General features: G+C 36.8%; 1 protein-coding gene across 2 annotated transcripts in view; it reads left to right on the top strand.

The window, feature by feature from the left end:
• rap1gds1.S (RAP1, GTP-GDP dissociation stimulator 1 S homeolog) overlaps positions 1 to 22,893 on the top strand; it is a 74,785-nt gene that overhangs the window by 39,337 nt on the left and 12,555 nt on the right. Inside the window, 4 exon segments of one of the 2 annotated variants that reach the window (NM_001095297.1) lie at positions 1,682 to 1,828; positions 7,156 to 7,284; positions 12,254 to 12,379; positions 22,301 to 22,444. In NM_001095297.1, the coding sequence (NP_001088766.1) occupies positions 1,682 to 1,828; positions 7,156 to 7,284; positions 12,254 to 12,379; positions 22,301 to 22,444 (546 nt within the window). 2 annotated transcript variants of the gene reach the window in all.

Raw genomic sequence — 22,893 nt, 5'->3', positions numbered from 1 at the left:
GTAATCTGTTCACTTACTCCTAGATATGTGGTTTTATATGTATGCTGAATGGCTCTCTACACAAAGATTCATGTCTATTGCACAGTAGGATAAAATACTGGTGTTCATTGGACCTTCATCTGGCTATCCAGATGTGCCTTGTTCTATATGGGATAACACTTGCCATCGTGTCATAGGACAGATATTGCCCAGCCGAACCGAGTCCTAATTTGCACATGCAAATTAGGGGCGGGGAGGGAAATCGCGTGACTTTTTGTCAGAAAACAAGAAAGTAAAACATTATTTCCCCTTCCCACCCCTAATTTGCATATGCAAATATGCATATGCAAATTAGGTCTCGGTATTCGGACGAATCTTTAGCAAAGGATTCAGGGGTTCGGCCGAATCCAAAGTAGTAGATTCGGTGCATCCCTAATTGTTAGTATTATGTTTCATGGAAAATATTACTTAAATGTGATATTGATTTAAGAGAGAATTTATATTGCTGTATTTATGAAACAACTATTTCTCATATAATGAAAAGAATGAAGTTGAAGGGTAATTTGGTCAAGCTGTTTGTTGACTGTATCTTGAGATCTACTTATCTCCAACTAATGGTCTACTGGACACCCCTGACTTAAGGTCTGTAGACAGGCAACGCATAGAGAGTTCTACATTCTGGCTAGTAAACTGTTAAGGTCTTCATCAGGGCAAAAAAATCAAACAAATAAAAGAAAAGGCTGGCAGGTAAAACCTGCCAAAATCATGTAGTAATCAATGGCAGTTGGTCCCTTGAACAATTGAAACATGTTTTTTTACCTTCAGAATTCTCTGTAGTTTTGACTGCTTGTGTTGGATTTCATTCGATAAGCCGATAAATATGGGTTTTTCGGATGACAACTTGAAAAAGTAGATTTTTTTCAAAGCGTCAATTTGAGTTGCACAATTCAAATGAACTCATTTTTTTTGCAATAAAGTGAGAAAAAGCAAAGTTTTAGTAAATGACATCGTTAATGTAACAGACCACTGACCTGTAATTATAGAAAGGCAAGGAATATCTAGATCTTTAGGCATATGGCGTACAAATAAAAAGAACAGTAGCAGTAGTGCCCTTCTCTGTCTGACATTACTTCCCATTTGAATAAACAGGAAAAGCTGTGCATATCCTATTTACTCTAACGACTGCAGCAGTCAGATCTTCCCCAGCCAAGATTTTCATTACATTTTAGCCAGGCACACCAAGAAGGAAATAGCAAAGGACATAAAGAAACTGCTTTCAATTGTGAAATTAAAATTAAAATAATTAAAAAAAAATTAAAAGTAAGATTTAATGGGAAGTGTCTTATAATTACCTTTTTTTTATTATGGAAAGAAAAACAAATATACTTTTTGGATGGATATCCCCATTAAGAACCTTTTTCTTTAAAAAAAAAAAAAAATATATATATATATATATATATATATATATAAATATATAATTTCTTTTTTTTTTCCAGAAAACAAGGAAGTAATAATTGCAACCTAGTCATGCAACCTAGTAGTTGCTTTGTCATAAACAAAAAGAAAGAAGAGGAAACGAAAAACCAAAATAATTGTAACATCATTTTGTTCTGCTCACTTTTATGCACTGTGTAAAACTGAGCGTAGCTGGCAATGTAATGCATTTTGATTTATTTTAATGTGCCTTTTTGTTTGTTTCCAGATGAGGGCAGGCGTACAGTTGACCAAGAGGGTGGTGCACAAATTGTAGTTGATCATTTACGGTCAAGGTGCACTTTAACAGATCCATCCAGTGAGAAGCTCATGACTGTCTTTTGTGGCATGCTGATGAACTATAGCAGTGAGAATGGTAATCTAAATGCTTTATGTTTACCCAAAAAGCACATTCACAGGGGGCAGCTAGCTAATGAAATATATGCACAAATGACATACACTTTTGTAACCAAGTTCTTTAATGCATACTATAGTATGTATAGAAGGCAAAAATGTTAAAGTCTGATTGGCGGTTCAAGAAATTACCAAACACACAAAGGCAAGTGTAGCGGAGCGAACCCCTGCGTGTTTAATTCACGTCAATTATGTAACATTTCTGGAGCGGACCCCTTCGTCAGACATCAATCTGATTGGCACCATTTCTGGTGTTTGCCATGCATGTGCCTGTGACAATTGATACAGGACTCTCAGGGAACCCTGAAGCTACCACAGCCTCCTGATCAGAGCACCCAGCGTCAATAGGCGCAGAAGCACCTGGTCCAGAATGGGCGCTGCTGACATGCTTTAGGGGTATCTAATTAGAGGCTGTGAGCAAACTTTAATTGCTTTTAAATGTTGAATTTTTAAGATTTCACAATATTAGTAGTTTTTACATTGCTTATATTATGAAGGTGTAACCTGAGTGCCCTCTTGCTGTTCAGGTGAGGCCTAGCAGAGTGGCAAAACACTAATTTTATTAAAGCGGGAGAGTCTCTTGACCCTTCCCTGCTCAGTTCTATAACTCAATTTAAGCCAGATAAACAGGGACACTTCAAGAAACACTTCCTGCTTCAATAAAATAAGCATTTGCCATTCTGGCCATCCCCCATTTGGGCCAGATTATACTTGATGATATTAGCAGTTTAAGACTGGTAGAAATGTTACATTAAGTTACATGGCAAGGTATATGTCCCCTTTAAGGATATTATAGCACATAATGGAAAAAATGGGGCTTTTAATCTTGTAATATATAGTTTCCATCTTGCATAGGGCATCAGGTTAGGTGCAAGTTCCTACCTTAGGTAAAAGTAGTACTTTCCATATTGACTTCACTTCTCAGTTACACTGCCACTTGTGGGTGTGAGTCAGATGGAATTAAGGTAGTGGGTCCATCAGTGGGGTTGGGTTGTGGACACAGGTCTGTCCAACCAAATTTGCTGTTTTACATATGTATATAAATGATGAAGTCGGAGAGGCGACTGGTCTTATTAGATTCTCACAGTCCATTAATTCACTTATATTATATATATATATATATATATATATATATATATATACATATACATATCATAATTTGGGCAGCTGCCCAAAGAAGATTATGTTCTATTATATTCTTGTAAGAATTGCTTTATCTGTTTCCTTTGATTCTTTCTTGCCTTCCTATATTCTTCAGTCTGAACAATTTACAGTCATGAGCAATCCAAATCTAATGGCTCTGCATTTACTTTTAATCAGTGAATGATTACATTTATTCCTTAAGCAAACTATATCGATAAATTCTATTTCATGTTGATGCAGTGTTTAACATCTTTCTTTTCTTTCTTGACTGCATTTTCCCCTTTAAGTATCCTAATCTGCAATTTTTCTTGTAATGTATTTTGTTTTCAGGAGTTTCTTTTAAAAAAAAATGTCAATGTAATTATGTTTATACCAAATATATGATGTATAGAACACACAATGGCAGCTTTCTTTGGCTAGTAATAAATACATATATTTATTAGTTGGGTTGTAACTGGTATGCAAATATTGTGTTTCGATTTCTTTGAATGCAGTATAGGATGAAATAGTATCCTTTAAATAATCGTTAAAATAAGATCCCATAAAGCTCCATCCCTTGATTCTTCAGTTGTTCATTAACGTTACCTGATCGTATGCAAAATGGCACACACTAATACAATAGGGCTCATTTACGAATGTTATTGCAATTGTGGTCCAAAAATACTAAGGGTGCGCTTTGGACACTGTACTTGCATTTCATAAATGAGCCCAAGGCTGTTTTGAATAACTACAGGCAAGTAACTTGCCTAAAGCTGTCACCCTGGGTTTGATTCTTTGGGTGCCTATATGGTAAATACAGCCCTGCTCTTTGATTTACAAATAATAATAATAAACATGCTCCTCCCCAGTGACCTTTTGAATACATAATTTCTTTCTAAAAAGACTAGTTTTATCAAATTGCAGTAGAAAGTAGAATTCTTTCTACAGAAAAATGAGAAATGTGACACCACTGAGCACTGATTATAACTAGATTACCGGTTTTAATGTTATATTCTACGTAATATCCATGGCTTATGTTTGCTTTAAGACTATTGCACACAAAAGCTATGAATATATCCTTATAATACACAAAAGTCATGACTATCCTGTAAATTATATCCTTATAATACACAAAAATCATTAAAGGGGTCGTTCACCTTTGTAACAAATTGACAAATCTAACAGTTCACATGAATAGAACAAACTTTTCCATAGAAATAGTTAACAGAAAAAGTACAGTTCAAGAGATATTCACCTCAGAAGTGTCCCTGTACTAATCCTTCAGTTCCACACAGACCCTGTGCTGGGAGGGGGTCACTGACGCCCAAAAACACTACAGTGTTCACTTCCTCTTCCTTATATGACATCACACATTGTACTGGCAGCTAACTTAACTCCTATTGGCTATGTCTGCTGTCAATCTGCCACTGCTTCCTGTGCTGGGCTGTGCTGGAGAATTTGAGCAGCATTCAGGTACTGAAGAGAAACTGTTACAAGTTTGTGAGAGGGAGGAGGAGTGTGGGCTGTGTGCTGCAGAGACTTCAACTGTGCAGATGGGGGGATCAAGGTGCTTGGGACCAGGAGTTTTCTGGATAATGGATCTTTCCATAATTTGGATCTTCATACCTTAAGTCTACTAGAAAATCATGTAAACATTAAATAAACCCAATAGGCTGGTTTTGCTTCCAATAAGGATTAATTATATCTTAGTTGGGATCAAGTACAAGGTACAGGTATGGCATCTGTTATACAGAATGCTTGCGACCTGGGGTCTTCCGGATAGCAGATCTTTCTGTAATTTGGATCTTAGTACTAGAAAATGGTGTAAACACTAAATAAAGCCAATAGGCTGGTTTTGCTTCCAATAAGGATTAATTATATCTTAGTTGGGATCAAGTACAAGCTACTGCTTTATTATTACACAGGAAAAAGAAATCATTTTTAAAAATTTGAATTATTGGATTATAATGGCTACTATGGGAGATGACACTTGTACTTTCCAGAAATATATTATTATTATTTTTTGGGGGGGGGGGGGTCCATGTATTATTTTGTGTATTTACCTCATAAAAAAGGTAAAATATTTTTCTGGTATAGATCCCTATATCATGAAAAATATAACTTTTTAATTTTTTGGTATTTAGAGCTCTAAATCTTGTTCCAGAAGTGGAACACTTAAAAAAGGTATAGTTTTCCTAGGTAAATTACTGCCCCCCCCCCCCCCCCGGGAGAGCGCACAAAATGTTCAAAAAACGTACCTGCCCTCATCACTGCTCTGCCTGTCACTTAGGGCTGCCACCTCACCCTTTTAAAACCAAACATATATGAAATCCACAGCCTGCATGGCTAATTAGCATTTCATTTAGATGCATGATACATGGCTGCACAGAAATCAGTTCAGTCTGCAGCATCTAAATGAGTTGATATTTAGCCATGCAGCATGTGGATTTCATATGTGTTTGGTTTTAAAAAGGTGAGGTGGCAACCCTACTGTCCCTGCTAGATGTGTAAGTTACATACGTTTCTAAGCAAGTCAGTGCTGGTATTGTTGCAATTTTGTAAATAACTGACATTATGCTTCAATGCCAAAGGTTGCCAAACAATGTTGCTCCTTCCTTTTCTGCAGTATTTGTCTGCATGGCTATGTGATTGTTTGTTGCAAGGCAGGTTTGTTGATATGCTGCGTCTGTTAACCTCTGCCATTACAATTGAGTAATCAACCAATGACCATTCAAATTATGTGACTGGTTACAGTTCACAAGCACCCAATAAATTACTAGGAGGAGGGCAGTATCAACATCCAATAGGAAACAAGTAAGGGCAAAGCCTGGGCATGATGATGTCATCATATAGGAAGTTCTTGGTGTGTCAGGTTCAAAATAGGCCACTCCCATCACTTCAGAAAACTGGTCAGAGAGACAGGAGAAGGACTGAGTTAATAGGTATAGAAATTAGCTTTTACAATGGCATTTTTACTTTTTGTTATGGAAAATGGTTTTTCTAACACATTGAGAGCATTGTTAGTGGTTTCATAAGATTTGTACATTGAAGGTGAACAACCCCTTTAATATCTTGTAAATGATATGCTTATAAACGGTGAGTTCTGATGTAATCAGTTATAAACGGTGAGTTCTGATGTCATTTCTGTCACATGACTCACTGAAACTTGTGTATTCTAATAAATAAAGTACCCCCAGTTGCAAAATATGAGGATATTAGAAGTTACCTCGGAGTTCCATGACCTGTAAAAAAACACTTGGCCTTCAGCCTCGTGTTTTATATGGTCATGAAACTCCTCGGTGACTTATAATATCCTTATCATTTACAAGATGGGGTACTTTATTCACTATATAAATGGCTCTTGGTGATCAGTCCGTCATTAGTTCTAAATGGAGCTTAGTGATGTCATTTTTGTCACATGACTCACGAAAATAATGAATAAATTACCCCTTGTTGGAAAATATGAGGATATTAGTAGTAACCTCGGATTTCCATGACTTGTATAAGAACACTCAGCCTTTGGCCTTGTGCCTTTATATGGTCATGGAACTCCTTGGTGACTTATAATATCCTTATATTTTACAATATTGGGTTCTTTATTCACTATATAAATAATGTTAGTACTCATTGATGCCGACTTCTTCTAAATTGTAATCCTTATAATTTACAATAGGGGTACATTATTCTCTTTTACTCTATATCACCTGCTAGTAAATGATTAGACTTATTTATTATTATTTATATATTATTTATTAGGGGAAAAATCCTTCTTAAAGGAGGAGGCAGAAAGTGCTGTTACAGTTGTTGGTGCCAAATGTTAGGCACCCCCAAGTGATTGTATTTACTTACCTGAGACCACAGGCCAATGCTCCTGTCTGCAGAAAACTGCACCAGCCCAGGGTGGGGTCTTCTGTCTTATCATTGCTGCACAGTAGCGCAAAAGCCGAACTATAATGAAAAAGCCGGCTATTTTGTTCTGCTGCGCATGTATCTACCCCGGGAAATTTGAAAAGGGAAGAAGGCGATTGCTCTGTGGTGCTCGCTGGTAGAACCTCGAAATTACATTCCTTCTCCTTTAATGGGTATTGATTAACTCGGTATGCACACACGGCCTAACCTTAATCTCATGTTGGTAACTAAGTAAATTTGATTATTTTTTTCTGTTAGATTCCCTTCAAACCCAACTCATACAAATGGGTGTAATTCCTATTTTAGTGGACCTCTTAGCAGTTCATTCTCAGAACACTGCATTGACAGAGATGTGCCTTGTAGCGTTTGGTAATTTGGCAGAACTTGGTAAGTAATTTTCTCATTATGTTCTAAACATGGTTTACTAATAAAACAGTGCTGATGTATTCAATTACATTTTTATTTCATGCTTTAAATATAAGTTGTATTATATGTTTGATGCTTAGTGCTTACCAGTGTTATATGTGTGTTTGTTTTTGAATTTGTAAGTTTGCTAAATTTAGCATGTTCCATGTGACTTTATACTACCACAGCAATCTGTACTTGTAATACAAATGTTATAAGTTCCTTTATAAATAAGTATTTTACTTTATAACTAAAGTTAATGGAATTAAAGAACAAAAATGACCTTTACCTGTACCAAAAAAGTAGAATAGCACAGCTGAGTTATTGTTCACCAAATCTTTCTGCTTAATCTTCTATACAAGTGATCACTGACACAGAGCAGGACCAACTGAAACTGGAAGCTTGGAAGTGAACATTAAGCAGCTCAACATGACACCAATCAGCTATAAATCTATGGATAAAAGCATACAGTGGTCTTCTATAACTCTACAGAAGCACTTTACACAGTGGGAGAGTATACAGTGTATTTCAAACTTTACATTTTAATCTGCCTAGCAGAGCTTCTGTAGCAGTACAATAATAACTATATAAATGCATTGTTAAATATACATTATACACCGAGCAGCTTATTGGCCCGTGGGGCCATCCGGCGGGCATCCCTGATTGATATCTGGCCGAAAATCGGGCAGATGTTGATCAGGCAGGGTTAAAAATCCCGGATCGTGGCTACCATCCGACCACCCGTATGGCCTCCATTCTGATCTGAACGTTGGGCCCTAGGGCCCAAAATCCGATCTCAATGTAACGAAGGTGCTCAAGTCAACTTTATCAAGAGTTTGCCAAGAGCTCAAAAAGTCACCCAGTGGTAATGTGAGAAGGTCTACAGGAATATTTAACTGCAGTACAAATCTATATACAGTACCTCATAAAACCTGGTTTCAATGCAGTATGGTTGTATCATCATGCCATGGGCCTTCTTCTAATCATCTGGGACTGGGCATCTTATTACAATTAAAAAAAAACAGGCTCGCTTTTAGTATGCTATACAAGTAAAAGTTAATCTTTTAGCAGGAAAATGATACCAAACATCAAGCCAAAGTAAGTTTGTAGTGGATAAAGTAAAAAAATGTCCTTCAATGGCAAGTGTCATGTGACTAGCCTGAACAGCATACTTGACTTTTCTGTTTTTCCTAAGATTTATTTAACACAAAAGTCATTTTGCATTTTAGTGTTTTGAAAATCAAAAGTCATAGAAAAACACTATAGAGTACAGTTTTTTATTTTTCTATTTACTAAATGAGAAAAGCTAGCGTCAGAATATTTTTTGCCAAGCACTGTATGGGATGGGAAGTCTTCAGTAATGGGTGTGTATTAAAAGATACATACTGCAATCTTCAGTCACTTATAAAACTAGTTGATGACATGCTGAAATAATGTTCTGCCTTTGTGTTTTATAAAACTTCATGTACCAGTAAAAGTAATAATCCCAGATGGTGTCATCTAATTTGAAAACATGACAGAGCCTAGAGCTCTCACTGGAAGCTTATAGGTTGCACTAGAAATAGAAAGTGCAATGGTAATTAAATCAATCTGCTTTTAAATTAAATCTCACTTAGTGTGCAGCAAGTAAAAAGCAATATGTACCCATATGTAAGTGTGGATTCAAGAATGAGTTTCCATGCATGCTTAGAAAGACTGAATTTTCTGGCTCACCACCCACATCTACATTCCTTGGGAAGGTGTATTACAACTGGGGAGGGGTAACTAAAACACAACTTTTAATCAAAGCATTAATTAAAAAACCCATCAACTGGGCCAATGAACTCTAAAATCACTATGAGATGTTTGCAATTGGTGAGTTTTAAATGAAGACTATATCATTAACTTGCCTACATTTTGCTATATACCACCACATCATTGACCTAACAAAGTGTGAAGAAGTCTGACTTCCATAATCTCAAAAAAGTTGTACAAATCTGGAGATGGGAGCCTTACACACTCAAAAGATATGGTAACCCATGCTGACACTGGAAGACCATTCATGGTATTTCACTGGTCTGGATTGATTCCTGGACTCCAAGTCTGCAAGGCATCAGTACTAATCACTGAGCAATGGTTCCATCATAGAAAAGCCCAAAAAAAAGCTGTGGAAAGCTGGTCATTCTTAACATACTTAAGCTAACTTTGATCATGGTAGTTGATGAATTAAAGGGATCCTGTCATCGGAAAACATTTTTCAAAACGCATCAGTTAATAGTGCTGCTCCAGCAGAATTCTGCACTGAAATCTATTTCTCAAAAGAGCAAACAGATTTTTTTATATTTAATTTTGAATTCTGACATGGGGCTAGACATTTTATCAATTTCCCAGCTGCCCCTGGTCATGTGACTTGTGCCTGCACTTTAGGAGAGAAATGCTTTCTGGCAGGCTGCTGTTTTTCCTTCTCAATGTAACTGAATGTGTCTCAGTGGGACATGGGTTTTTACTATTGAGTGCTGTTCTTAGATCTACCAGGCAGCTGTTATCTTGTGTTAGGGAGCTGCTATCTGGTTACCTTCCCATTGTTCTTTTGTTTGGCTGCTGGGGGGGAAAAGGGGGGGGTGATATCACTCTAAAGGTGGCCATACACGGGCTGATAAAAGCTGCCGACAGACTGTGTCGGCAGCTTATTGGCCCGTGTATGGGGGCCCCCGAAGGGCTTCCCCGATCGAGATCTGGCCGAAAGTCGGCCAGATCTCGATCGGATGGGACAGAAAATCCCGTCAGATCGCGGCCACATATGTTCGTTGATGTGGTTCCACGATCCGACCGCCCGTTTGCCGAATGCTAGGATCCGATCGTTGGGCCCTAGGGCCCACGATCGGATCTGCCCGATATTGCCCACCTCAAGGTGGGCATATCCGAGGGAGATCCGCTCGTTTGGCGACATTGCCAAACGAGCGGATCTATCCATGTATGACCACCTTAACTTGCAGTACAGCAGTAAAGAGTGACTGAAGTCTATCACAAGTCACATGGCTGGGGACAGCTGGGAAATTGACAATATGTCGAGCCCCATGTCAGATTTCAAAATTGAATATAAAAAAATATGTTTGCTCTTTTGAGAAATGGATTTCAGTGCAGAATTCTGCTGGAGCAGCACTATTAACTGATTCATTTTGAAAAAATATTTTTTTCCCATGACAGTATCCCTTTAAAATTTTTATCTGATGTGGCTATTCCCTGAACTAGTGATAATGCGTCCTTGCATCTATTGTCCACAAGAATATCAATTATATCTATTTTAGAAATGAAAGTTTCATTCATAGTACGGATAAGGCAATGCAATGTTGTAATAATGCACTTTGCAAGTTGTGACTTTGTCAGGAAGCCAAGAGATATGTAAGGTAAATTACACCGGTAATTAGTGGCTTTTACACAAGTAAACACACTGCTTCCCAGAACCATCAACCCTGTGCAACTTGAGACTCAATTTGAAAAAAACACCATCTGGGTGATACCTGGGTGGGGGGTAAGTTAGGTGATGTATTAGTTTTAGTGCATAGCACTTAAAGGAAAACTATACCCCCCAAACAATGTAGGTCTCTATAAAAATATATTGCATAAAACAGCTCATATGTAAAACCCTGCTTCATGTAAATAAACCATTTTCATAATAATATACTTTTCTAGTAGTATGTGCCATTGGGTAATCATAAATAGAAAATTGCCATTTTAAAAAATAAGGGCCGCCCCTGGGATCGTAGGATTCATTGTACTCACAAACATACCAACAAACCATACATGTTAGGTCACATGAGCCAATTAACAGACAGAGTTGTGTCTTTTGCTTCAACACTTCTTCCTGTTACTGTTAGAGTTGTAGTATTTCTGGTCAGGTGATCTCTGAGACAGCACACAGACCATCACAAAATGGTGGCTCAAGGCAAGAGATGTAAAAGGGCAATATTTACTTAAATATATATGTACCAGTTTGGTGAGATTCTTTAATATGCCACTTAATATAATATGAACTATCTGTTGCTTAAGTGTTCATTTTGGGGGTATAGTTTTCCTTTAAGTGTTTTCCCTTGCCTACCATATTTGAAATGGTTCTCTTTAAGATTTTGAGGGCAGGTTAAAAATGCTAGAACAAAGGCGTGCATATGGAAAAATCTCTTAAATAAGCCATATAGGAATGATGACTACATTTAAACTTTTCGTAAAATTCCTTTGAGCCCCCCCGCCTGTCTGATGTGCGTGAATGCTATAGCCATATGTGATATCACAAGGCAGACGCCATTAGGTTGTCATTTGATGATGGTGATCGTTTATAGGGATTTCTTCCACTGAGGCGGCTATGTGGCATAGCCTATTATGCATACAGTATAAATGTGTGCATAAATGCATATATACAACAAGAAAATTTTTCATATCATAATAGAATATGCTTCCTAACATCCTGTCTGCTTGTGGGAAAAAAGATGGAAGGCAAAACTTATAAATACAGTATATTTATAAATGGCCAGTTTAGAAAATATAAATAAATAACTTATGAGTTAGCAACTCCTTTGTATGACAAAACATTATTGCTAACTGCAGTTAAAAGTAGTATGCTGTATGTTTATGCATTTCTTTTCAATGGTATAGGCTTTCTAAATGATTATCTTTATAAAATGTCACATTTCCAAGAGATGACGTTTGTAATGGATTTTTGTTTTTGCAATAGCCACCCTTCAGTTATCAAAAATATTTGCTTGGAATGTTTTATTTCATTTTGCAAAAAATGCAAATGGTTTTGGATATAATCCCCCCTTAATGGGAATCTATGTTCAAAAGCAGAATATAATTTTTTTTAGTACAGAGTAAAGTCTCTATGTATTATTTTTCTCTATATTGTTACAATAAAATAGCTTGTACTTCTTGCTGAAAGAACGGAGAAGACATATAGAATTTGGCTTTCTTTTTTCAGAGTCAAGCAAAGAGCAGTTTGCCGCTACAAATGTTGCAGAAGTTATTGTTAAACTTTTTAAAAAGCAAACAGAACATGAAAAAAGGGAAGTTATTTTTGAAGTTCTGGCTCCATTGGCCGAAAATGGTAAGTAAACTGTTTTTTACTTCTTACAAAAATTATTTAAAAACACTGAGCATCTTTCTTTGCTAGTCGAAATGAAATGTAATCATTGCACCTTTTCTTGTATTTAGTACCACCACTAAATGTCCTACTTTAATCCAGACACTTGGATTAGAAGCACGTTGACCAGATTTGTAGTGGGAAATTGGATAAGTAATAGCCCTTTCAATACCACACACAGTAGAATATACAGAGCCAGCATACAAGTGACATTTTTTTTTTTAAATTATAGGAATTGGTACTTTTGTTAGGCACTGGTATCTAATTTGGGCGAAATTGGAATTTTAATATTGCAGTTATGACTATTTCATTAGTGCTACAGTCAGACAGTACATTATCATAAATTTAAATAATATTATGATCCCATACCTGGACAAAACTTGTGTTCAGATTTCCTTTGAGGAAATTGCTTCATGCTTACTAATGGTGCAAAAATAAAAAACCTACGGCAGTTTGCCTTTGTTTTTTTTCCCATCATGTAGTATTATTATACAGTACAACATTTTAGAGTAACTGCATCCTCCTAACAAATCTTGGGATAGGCATACACTATCCAACTTCACAGGTGCTGTACTTGGATGTGCCATGTAAGCTGTGTTTACAAAATTATGGGTATCATGCAGGTCTACGTGGTTCCCTTTGCCTCAGTCAAATAAAAGGCACATTGGCAAAGCATGTAAGAAAACAGGTTCAAGTGTATTATGTGGCCTGCTATTAGTAAATAATGAGTCTGCAACTCAAGATAAAATAGCATATATCGATTTCTCATTTGAAAACCCCAAGATCCAGAAAGCTCTTTTTTTTTTGATAGGTCATCTCCGTTTTTTTTTAATGATTTCCTTTTTCTCTGTAATAAAAATGTACCTTGCATTTGATGGAAACCAAGCTGCATCAATCGGTATTGGCAGCAAAGCAATCCTATTGTGTGCATTTCATTTTTGAGTAGACTTTACAAACCCTGAGTCCCATGCATTCTGGATAATATATTCTATACCTGCAAAAGGACCAAGTAATATTTTTGTCACAAGATAATTCATTTAAAATGTCAAATGTAATTAAAGATAAAACACAATTGTGGAGTACACAATTATTGATGAGTACATAAAAACCGTTTGGTGGTGTTGCAGAATTAAGTAGAGTTTCTTAGAATCTGTCATAAGAGTTTGTTACCTTAGTTCTGAATAAAATAGTTTTTTTCTTTTCTTTATGGTACAATCTTACTGTAGACTTGTAAACAGTTTCCCCTGTACTTTGGGACTTTCAGTTAATGCACACCCTCGACTGGTACAGCCCCACAGGAAGAAAACTAGGTAATTAGACTTCAAAATCAAAACTAGATAACCCCCTAAAAGGACATTACTTTAACTCCTGACCTGGTTGAATACTTTGTCTAGGAGGTAACATGCTGATGGTGGGACTCAAGGGAGCTGTGCAAGACACAGCAATTCCTTTACTGGAACATAACCTACAGCTACAGAATTACTGCTGGAAAAACTTGGACACGATGCAGCCTAAATAAGCAAAAACCAAACATCGGAGAATTAGCTATTAAAGAAGTGAATTTTATTAAATGTTCACAACCCCAGGTAGGCTGTGGGCATAACAGATGCATCTCCTGTTTTTTACTTGTTGTTCTTATTAGCCACCGCCTTTGCTGTCACCAACTGTGCACTATTCACCCTGGTGGTCTCATCTGTCCTGTAGCACATAGCTGGGTTGGACCGCAACCTTAAATAGTGGCAGCAGCTTCAGGGTTCCCATAGCAGCCTGTATCAGTAGACGCAGTTGTGTTGAGAATAATAGCAGTGTGTTTAAAAAAGTGAATAAAGCGCAAAAAAAAACTGCTGCACATCTGTGTTGCATGGAATCTACCAACTTCTGGCCTCTGTTACATTCCAAATTCTTCTGCATTTCTTGGTTTTGCCTCATAAATAGCATTTTTGATGTCACCTCATAAGTTTTTGTATTGTAGGAGGGTCTGAGGATTAGGCTGCCTACTCAACATCAATCTTTTTGGTCTGGAACCAAGATGTTGCTTGTTTACTGGTGTGTTTGGGATAATTGTCTTGTTAAAAGCAATTTCAAGGGCATTATCTCTTTGGCATAAGCAACATGAGTATTTTTGATGTATTGATACTGATCCATGATCCCTGGTATGTGATAAATAGGCCCAACACCATAGAAACATCCCCATATCATGATGCTTGCGCCACCATGTTTCACTAACTTCACACTGTACTGTGGTTTGAATTCAGTGTTTGGTCATATAACGGTCTGCGGCCCCTAGACCCATAAAGAACAATCTTGGTTTCATCAGTCCACAAAATGTTGCACCATTTCTCTTTAGGCCAGTCAATGTCTTCTTTAGCAAACTGTAACCTCTTCAGAACATGTTTTTTTCAACAATGGGACTTTGCCGGGGCTTCTTGTCGATAGCTTTAGAGTCTTTGCCATTTTGTCTATTCTTCTATCCATTCCAATGGTAGTTTTAAATTTTTTCCGAGTCTTTCAGGTTTTGGTTGCCATTTTAAAACATTTGAGATCAATTTAGCTGGGCAGCCTGTAATTCTCTAAACTTCTTTATATATTTTGCCCTCTCCAGTTATATTATTATATTGAACACTGCTATTATTTTTAACAAGCCTCAATTGATGATTCAATTACACAGAATTAGCAGCATGCATGTTGTGACTTTGGGTCTGTTGGGTTTCTATCACTCTACTACACCTACTAGTAAATTATTTGCCATGTAGAAATAAAATTTCTACCAAAAACAGTGATTGATCAGGTTAGTGATGTCAGACTGCTATTATTCTGAACACAACTGTACATCCTACTTGCACTTGAAGTATCGTTCACAGACATCATTTTGGCATCAATTGGTGGAAATTACATAATACCATGAACAACAATTGCCCACAATTGTGTAAGATGTATCACCCTCTTGTTATCACCTTAAATTATGGGGGGGGGGGATTCAGCATTGTGAATTGAGGATTGGGATTGATAACACATTCATGTACAGGATCTCAAGCGCTGAATTTTTTGAAAACTAGACTCAGACTGCATAGTCAGATTCTTTCTGTTGCATTTCAAGATGAAAATGATTCTTTTAGAAAATTGTGCTTTTTGTAGCTGCGTTTCTTTGCATTTGTCTTAATCTGCCTTTTTTGCAGTACTTACTCACAGCCAGGGCAAGTGTGCAGCTTGCACAAAGCTATATGACTTTGAAGTAGCAAGGTATATGAGAACACTGATGGAACATCTGCAACCCTCTCTAGTGAAACTTCCAGTTAACGTGGCATTCACATTTTCTTTTCAGGAAATATCATCATAATGCAGATTTCACAATGATGGTTTTGTTACAACTGAACACTGTGTTACAACTGTTACAGATAGAAAACAAGGTTGCGTGGAGATTAAAATCAATTCATCTGCGGTTGTCTTTAGAATGAGCCAGAATAAAATCCTGATCAAGAGTACTTGATGTGTTGCTATTGATTTTGAAGGATGCAATTTTGTCCATTTAAAAAGAATGTTCGTATTAACATTTTGTAAAGACTAACCATTTTTTGTTGTTTTAATTGATCATGTTAGGAATGGACTTCCTCATATAAAAATCATGACTATATTAGCCATTTGCTGCAATATATATTGTATATATATATATATATATATATATATATATATATATATATACACCATCCTGATGCCGAAACGCGTCGATTTGGAGACTGAATAAACTTTGTTTATATAACCCATTCCAAAATTTAGAGCACATGCTTGTTTTCTGACCATGAGAAAAGTGGGGCTTACAGTATTGCTTGTTTTTAAGATTTAGGTTATGAAAAGGAAACAAATAACTTGTGAAAAAGTTTCTGCTAGTTAAACAAAAAGTTGGAGGAGGAACAAATCACCAATAATTGTATCTTTTTTCTCTAGTTATATAATATTAATGTTGGCTTCCTGGGAAAGGTTATGCATGGATACCTAGGGCAAGCACGTCATTTGCGTGAGGCATCTCAAAGGGTCTTGGGTTTTGGCATGGATTTGTTTCAATGAACATATTGCTAATAAATTGTATACCATTTCTATGGTTATAAGGCTGTAACTATTGCAGATCCCTGCCCATCATGAAAGAAGTCAAATTCAGAAGTAAGCAGAATTTTTATCTATATGAGGGGAAAATACCAAATATCTGGGGGTACTCTTTTACAGGCATAGTGGTATGTTCTTGGAACATTTTAATATGCTTTATACTGGATCTTTTTTGTGAAACATATATGGCCTGGGTATTTGTTAAAATGCGAAGTGCATACTTCCATCAATAATACTGAAACACAAGGCCAGGCAATGGCTGCCGGGCAGGGCGTGCGCGCGTAAACAGGGGCGCGGATGGGCCTTCATCAGCATATATTGACATCAGTGAACTGGCCATGGCTCCGTTCCTCTGAAGTCTAGACCCTAACAACTCAACATCTTTGGAAATAAAAACCATCCCTAAAAACCCTCCTCATAATCCAGACCAGATCCAGACTTTCTGTGGATTTTGCAATTTGCACCTTTAAGTCTATACTTGTACTGCAGAGGAGAATATTTCCAATAAGCACATATATTTTTAATTCTGCAGCATCTCCCATAACTTTGCACTAAAAAATTCCAAATAGTTTAGCTACTTTTGTCTTCATACTTAGTTAACTCTGCTTTACGATACCATAATAATTCTTTAGTTGCTCCTATCTCCTGTCTTTTATCTAATAACATCACCCTACCTAAATATTTGAATATTTTACTAATGTTTTTATCACATATGCAGATTAAGCACCTTCCTTGTCGACCTTTAGTTTGCCTGACCCTGCCTTTCTGTAATCTGTACTCAAATTTATATTCCCTAAAAAAACAAGTGTGTTTGGATTTTATAGGTTAGCATATTCTGCCTCAATTACAGTGTGACATGCACTGAGGATATTGTTGGCGGGCAGGGAATGCAAATTGGAGATAAAGGAGGAAGGGAAGGAGGAGGAGGAAAAACAAAGAAAGAAATACCTCTGAAAAATGAAAAAAACAGTCATAAAAAATAGATGGCATGACAGTAAGAGAAATGTAGAAAAGTGACAGGATGGTAGAAGCGAAAATGAAAGAAGCAGAGGAAGATCACGGAGAGCAAAATAGGTTGGCTAGCACCCATGGGGAGAATATAAATGAGCATGGAAAGAGGTAACAGAAGAATAAATATGGAATGATAAGAACATGAATCTTAATAGGAGGAAAATGGTATAGGAGGAAAGGCAGAAGTACCGTATATACTCGCGTATAAGCCGAGTTTTTCAGCACCCAAAATGTGCTGAAAAACTCTACCTCGGCTTATACGCGGGTCACCCCCTTCCCCAGCGGAACCCCAGTTCTCATATGTGCCCTAAATCCCTGCACATAGCCAGTCCCTCACCGGCCGCAGATACGAGGCTCCTTCCGCGGCCCCAACACTCCTCCCTCTCCCATAGCGCATCAGGAGAAGACGTAGCGCAGCTCCTCCTGTCTGGTGACGTAGGAGGTTGTCGCTAGGGTGTCATGGCTGCTCAGAAGATCAATGAGGCGCTGGAGCACCTAGCAAAAGCAGAAAAAAGGTACCGTAATATTAAGGCACCGGGTGATCAGTTTGTATATTCTCAAAACCGGCGACTTTTCCCGACGAGGGAAGGGCTGCTGTGTTCTAAATAATAATAATGGCCTAGATCAATAAAAGAAGTACACTAAGAGCAGGCACACTAAGAGCAGGCCTACCTTTCATTGTTATTCAGTGGGTGCAGGTACAGATTGTTTATCTGAGAGGACATCACAGCTCATTAGTGCAGCAAATACCTGCCTTTCATCTCTGCAAATAAGGAACACACTGCCCTCTCTATTATACACTAGAACTCACATTTTACATTCCCTGACTTTAAAGGGATACTGTCATGGGAATTTTTTATTTTTTTTTTTCAAAATGAATCAGTTAATAGTGCTGCACTGAAATCCATGTCTCAAAAGAGCAAACAGATTTTTTTATATTCAATTTTGAAATCTGACATGGGGCCCCTAGGCTTATACACGAGTCAATACATTTTTCCAGTTTTCTTAGGTAAATTAGGTACCTCGGCTTATACACGGATCGGCTTATACACGAGTATATACGGTAAATAAGAAACAAATGGGTGGGTTTAAAGGAACGGTTACACCAAAAAATGAGTCTTTTAAACTACGGTAATGAAAATATAATGTACTGTTGTGCTGCACTGGTAAAACGTGTGTGTTTGCTTCCGAAACTCTACTATAGTTTATAGTAGCCATGGGCTGCCCACATGATTACACAACAGCTTGTTTATATAAACTATAGTAGTGTTTCTGAAACAAAAACACCAGTTTTACCAGTGCAGGGCAACACTACATTATATAGCCATTCCTTTAAAACCATTTAATTTTTTGGTGTAACTGTTCCTTTAAAGTAAAAAGAAAAAGTAATGAAGGGTAGCAGCCAAATAGAGCGACAACAATTCAGGGTACAGATGATATACTTTGTTGTCTATGTATCTGAATTGTTTACTAGTTGGCTTCTGGTACAACAGGTTTGTGCAATTATCATAAAGTGGTCAAAGTACAGTTTGCCAACACATTACAAAAGCTGTGGTTCAGACGCCCTAGACTGTATATGTCGTATTATTTTTTTTTTTTCCATTCTTCAGTATGCATTTTCACTTTTATGTTGCATCATTATTATAATTCATATTACATATTTGTAAAGCACCATTTTAATTCATTCTACTGCGCAACAGAAGGATATATATACAGCAAAACTACATTACATACCAATAGTAACTGATACAGGAGGTGAAGAAGGCCCTCCTCAATACAACAACAATATAAAAAACAGTTTATCTTTAATGGCTCTACCAATATCTGGGCCCTTAACCCATATCAAGGATGATGATTATAATAGTCATCCTTGAAACAGTAAACAGTTGTTTCTTTGCCTAAAAGCAATACCACAAGAATAATGAGGAGCAATATGTTGGGCAGCTGGTTCTGTTTTCCTCACAAGCCTATTTGCCGGTGGATCAGTTGCTGTTTTTTCTGCTTTCTTATGCTTATACTTACAATTAACAGCTGCCTTGCATCCCTGACCCGCCATTTGTAAATAAGCCCTGTAGTCTGACAGATGTACATGTTGTTTTCAAGGTTAGATTTTTAGTAAAATGCTTGCAAAGTTTAAATGACTTGTAAAATGGGAAAGATAGCTATACAGATTTTGCAACTGTAACTCTTCACAAACATTGTTTTTGATACAGGTATGAGATTCAATATGTAGAATGATTGGGACCTGGTATTTTCCAGATATGAGTTTTCTTAGTAATATGGATATCCATATCTCATGTCTACTTAAACACATTTAAAGTGGAGGCTTATTAATCAACATTCTCATTTTAGTGGTTTTGGAGGTGGAAAAAATAGAAATTTGATTGTTAGTAAATAGACCCCTTAGTGTTAATTTTTTTATCTTATAATCCTTGAATTATTTGCCTTCTTCTGACTCTTTCCAGCTTTCAAATGGGACTCACTGACCCATGTATTGTTATTGCTACTTCTATTCATGTCCTCTATCATTCAAATTCCAGTCTCTTATTTAAATCAATGCATGGTTGCTTGGTAATTTGGACCTTAGCAGCCATATTGCTAAAATTGCAAACTGGAGAAATGCTAAGTAAAAAGCTAAATAACTCAAAAACCACAAATAAAAAAATTATAACCAATTCAAAATTGTCTTAGAATATCATGCTCTACATCATATTAAAAGTTAACTTAAAGGTGAACAATCCATTAAAACATAAATAAAAGAAACAAACACAATAGGTTTGTTTTGCCACCATTATGGATCTATACAGATTAGTTAGAATCATATACAAGGTACAGTTTTATCATTGGAGAAATAATTTCCAAGGAAATCATTTAGAGGCACATTTATCAAAGGTTGAATTTAAAATTTTTGTGAATTCGAATAAATTTGAATATACTCAAAATATGATTGGGTGGTTATTTATTAAAAAAATAGAATATCTAAAATGCAAATATTGCAGACTCTAAACAAATCGAATTAGACTAAACTCGAATCGCGTTTTTTCTCCGAAAAAAACTTGAATGTCAGGAAGGATAGTAATCTTCAAATTGGACCACTCACATTGACTTGAACTCGGCAGGTTTTAGGTAGTGAATATTCGAATTGTTAAATGGGGCAAGGTATTATAAATCTCGAAACTGAAAAATTCAAATCGAATTTGAGAGTTTTGACCATAAAAAAATTTAGAATTTAAATTTTCAATTCGACCCTTAAAAACATTTAAAGGTAAGTTTCAAAGAACCCAGGTAAATTTAATTTCAATACTGGTCTAGAACCGTTGGCACTGTAAATGCATCCGTAGCAAACTCTAACCCAGTAGGAGCCACTGTATTGTTGATATACAGTATTCTAGTGGTCATACATATTTGATGCTGATGCATGTGATGCAAATCCTAAAAATGTATTCCTTATTTATGCCACCTGTAGAAGAGTTTCAAAACAGTTATTAAACAAGGTCTATTGTTATATTATTAAATATATAATACATTTATATATACAGATGGAGCACAAGGCACAGGTTTGATTTCAATTAAAAAAGGAGTGAACATTATTTAAATGGACACCTAGGCAAAATATGTAGATAACGTTTACTTCATCTTTAGATGTCCACTAGACAGTACTAGCCCAAAATGACACAGGCATTGCAGAAACTGATTTACAGCCAACATGCTCTTAAGGTGGGTGGATAAACCCCAATTACAATTCATGCTGCACAGCTTCTGTCTGTTGTGGAGCCTCAGCTTCCAGTATTTTCTTTTCAAATCACTTCACCGAGCACATGTTAGGAATTGTAATTAAGCAGCAGCTTGAATAGAAAATAGATTCTGTTTGTGGTTTTCTGTTCATACAGTGTATAATGTACATTGTACTCTTAAATGTGTTCAATCTGATCATTTGTTTTAGGGAATGAAACAATAGTAAAAGTAAAAATGTGGGGTAGCAAATAGGCATAATTACCAGAAATTGGCAAACAGGTAAAAAAAAACGTGCATAATAGTCACAGTAAGCAAAATAACTAGGGGGGGCATTGTTTGCATTGTAGGTGTAGTGCATGATAAAAGAGTGATGCTTGAATATACTTAGAGAAGAAGAATGCAACGGGTTTAGAACATTCCTACTAACATTAGTAACATAGTAAGTGGTCCCTAACCAGTAGCTGGCGAGCAACAATGTTGCTCACCCACCCCTTGGATGTTGCTCCCAGTGGCCTCAAAGCAGATGCTTATTTTCAAATTCCAGGCTTGGAGGCAAGTTTTGGTTGTATAACAACCAGATGTACTGCCAAACAGAGCCTCCTGTAGGCTGTCAGTCCATATAGAGGCTGCCAAACAGCAAATCACAGCCCTTTTTTGGCACCCCCCATGGACTATTTCATGCTTGTGTTGCTCTCCAATGGAAGAGAAGCGATCCGTGGTGCTCATTGGTATAACCCCGGGCCAGTGCAGTTTTCTGCTGATAGGAGCACTGGCCCGGGGTTTCAGGTAAATCAATACAATCACTTGGGGTGCCTAACATCTGGCACCCCCAAGTGCAACATGACTTTCCTTCTCCTTTAAAAACCTGAAAAAACACTACAAATTTACCTTTAAAATAACTAGGCCTCCATGTCCTTGAATACATTGCTGGTTACCTAATGGATTGGCTTTCCTTGTCCTTTAAAATTGGATAGTGGAAGACAATTCTCAGAGATACTGTAATATTATATATGGTATTAATAGCCCTATTTTGTTTTGCAGATGCAATCAAGATGCAGTTGGTGGAAGCTGGCTTAGTGGAATGCCTCCTCGATATAGTTCAGCAGACTGTAAATAGTGAAAAAGATGATGATGTTGCTGAATTAAAAACGTCTTCAGATCTTATGGTATTGCTACTCCTGGGTGGTAAGTAAATGCTATTAAAACTATGTGCATGGAGAGTGGAGGTGCTTTCAGTATCAATATGTTACAACTTGATCTGTAACATTATCACTAGGGCAATTAAGATGACTTTGTCATGTAAACACATGTTCATATGTTGATCATACTATCCTTTTTTTCAGATAGCCTTTAGTCTTGAAATGTTGATATGAATTCCATGTACATTTTCTAAAGTGAAAAGTAGCCTGTATGGTTGCTTACGTTCTTGTTAAAGGGGGCCCTACTAGATTTTTCTGATTTTTAAATAATTTTTGCATCTTTTGCTCATGCAATTTTTCAAGTGTTTTGTTAGGGCTTAATTAACCTTAACAGGCAGCAGTTTGGAATCCAAAATCCAGTATTTCATTATCCTGACAAGTCACCCATACAAGAAGCACATGATACTCTAACATAAATATACAAAAGGGGATGTT

This window comes from Xenopus laevis, chromosome 1S, assembly GCF_017654675.1.
Source record: "Xenopus laevis strain J_2021 chromosome 1S, Xenopus_laevis_v10.1, whole genome shotgun sequence".
Taxonomy (NCBI): Eukaryota; Metazoa; Chordata; class Amphibia; order Anura; family Pipidae; genus Xenopus; species Xenopus laevis.
Note: the sequence above shows the minus strand (reverse complement) of the source record. Positions and strands in the feature narration are given on the sequence as shown.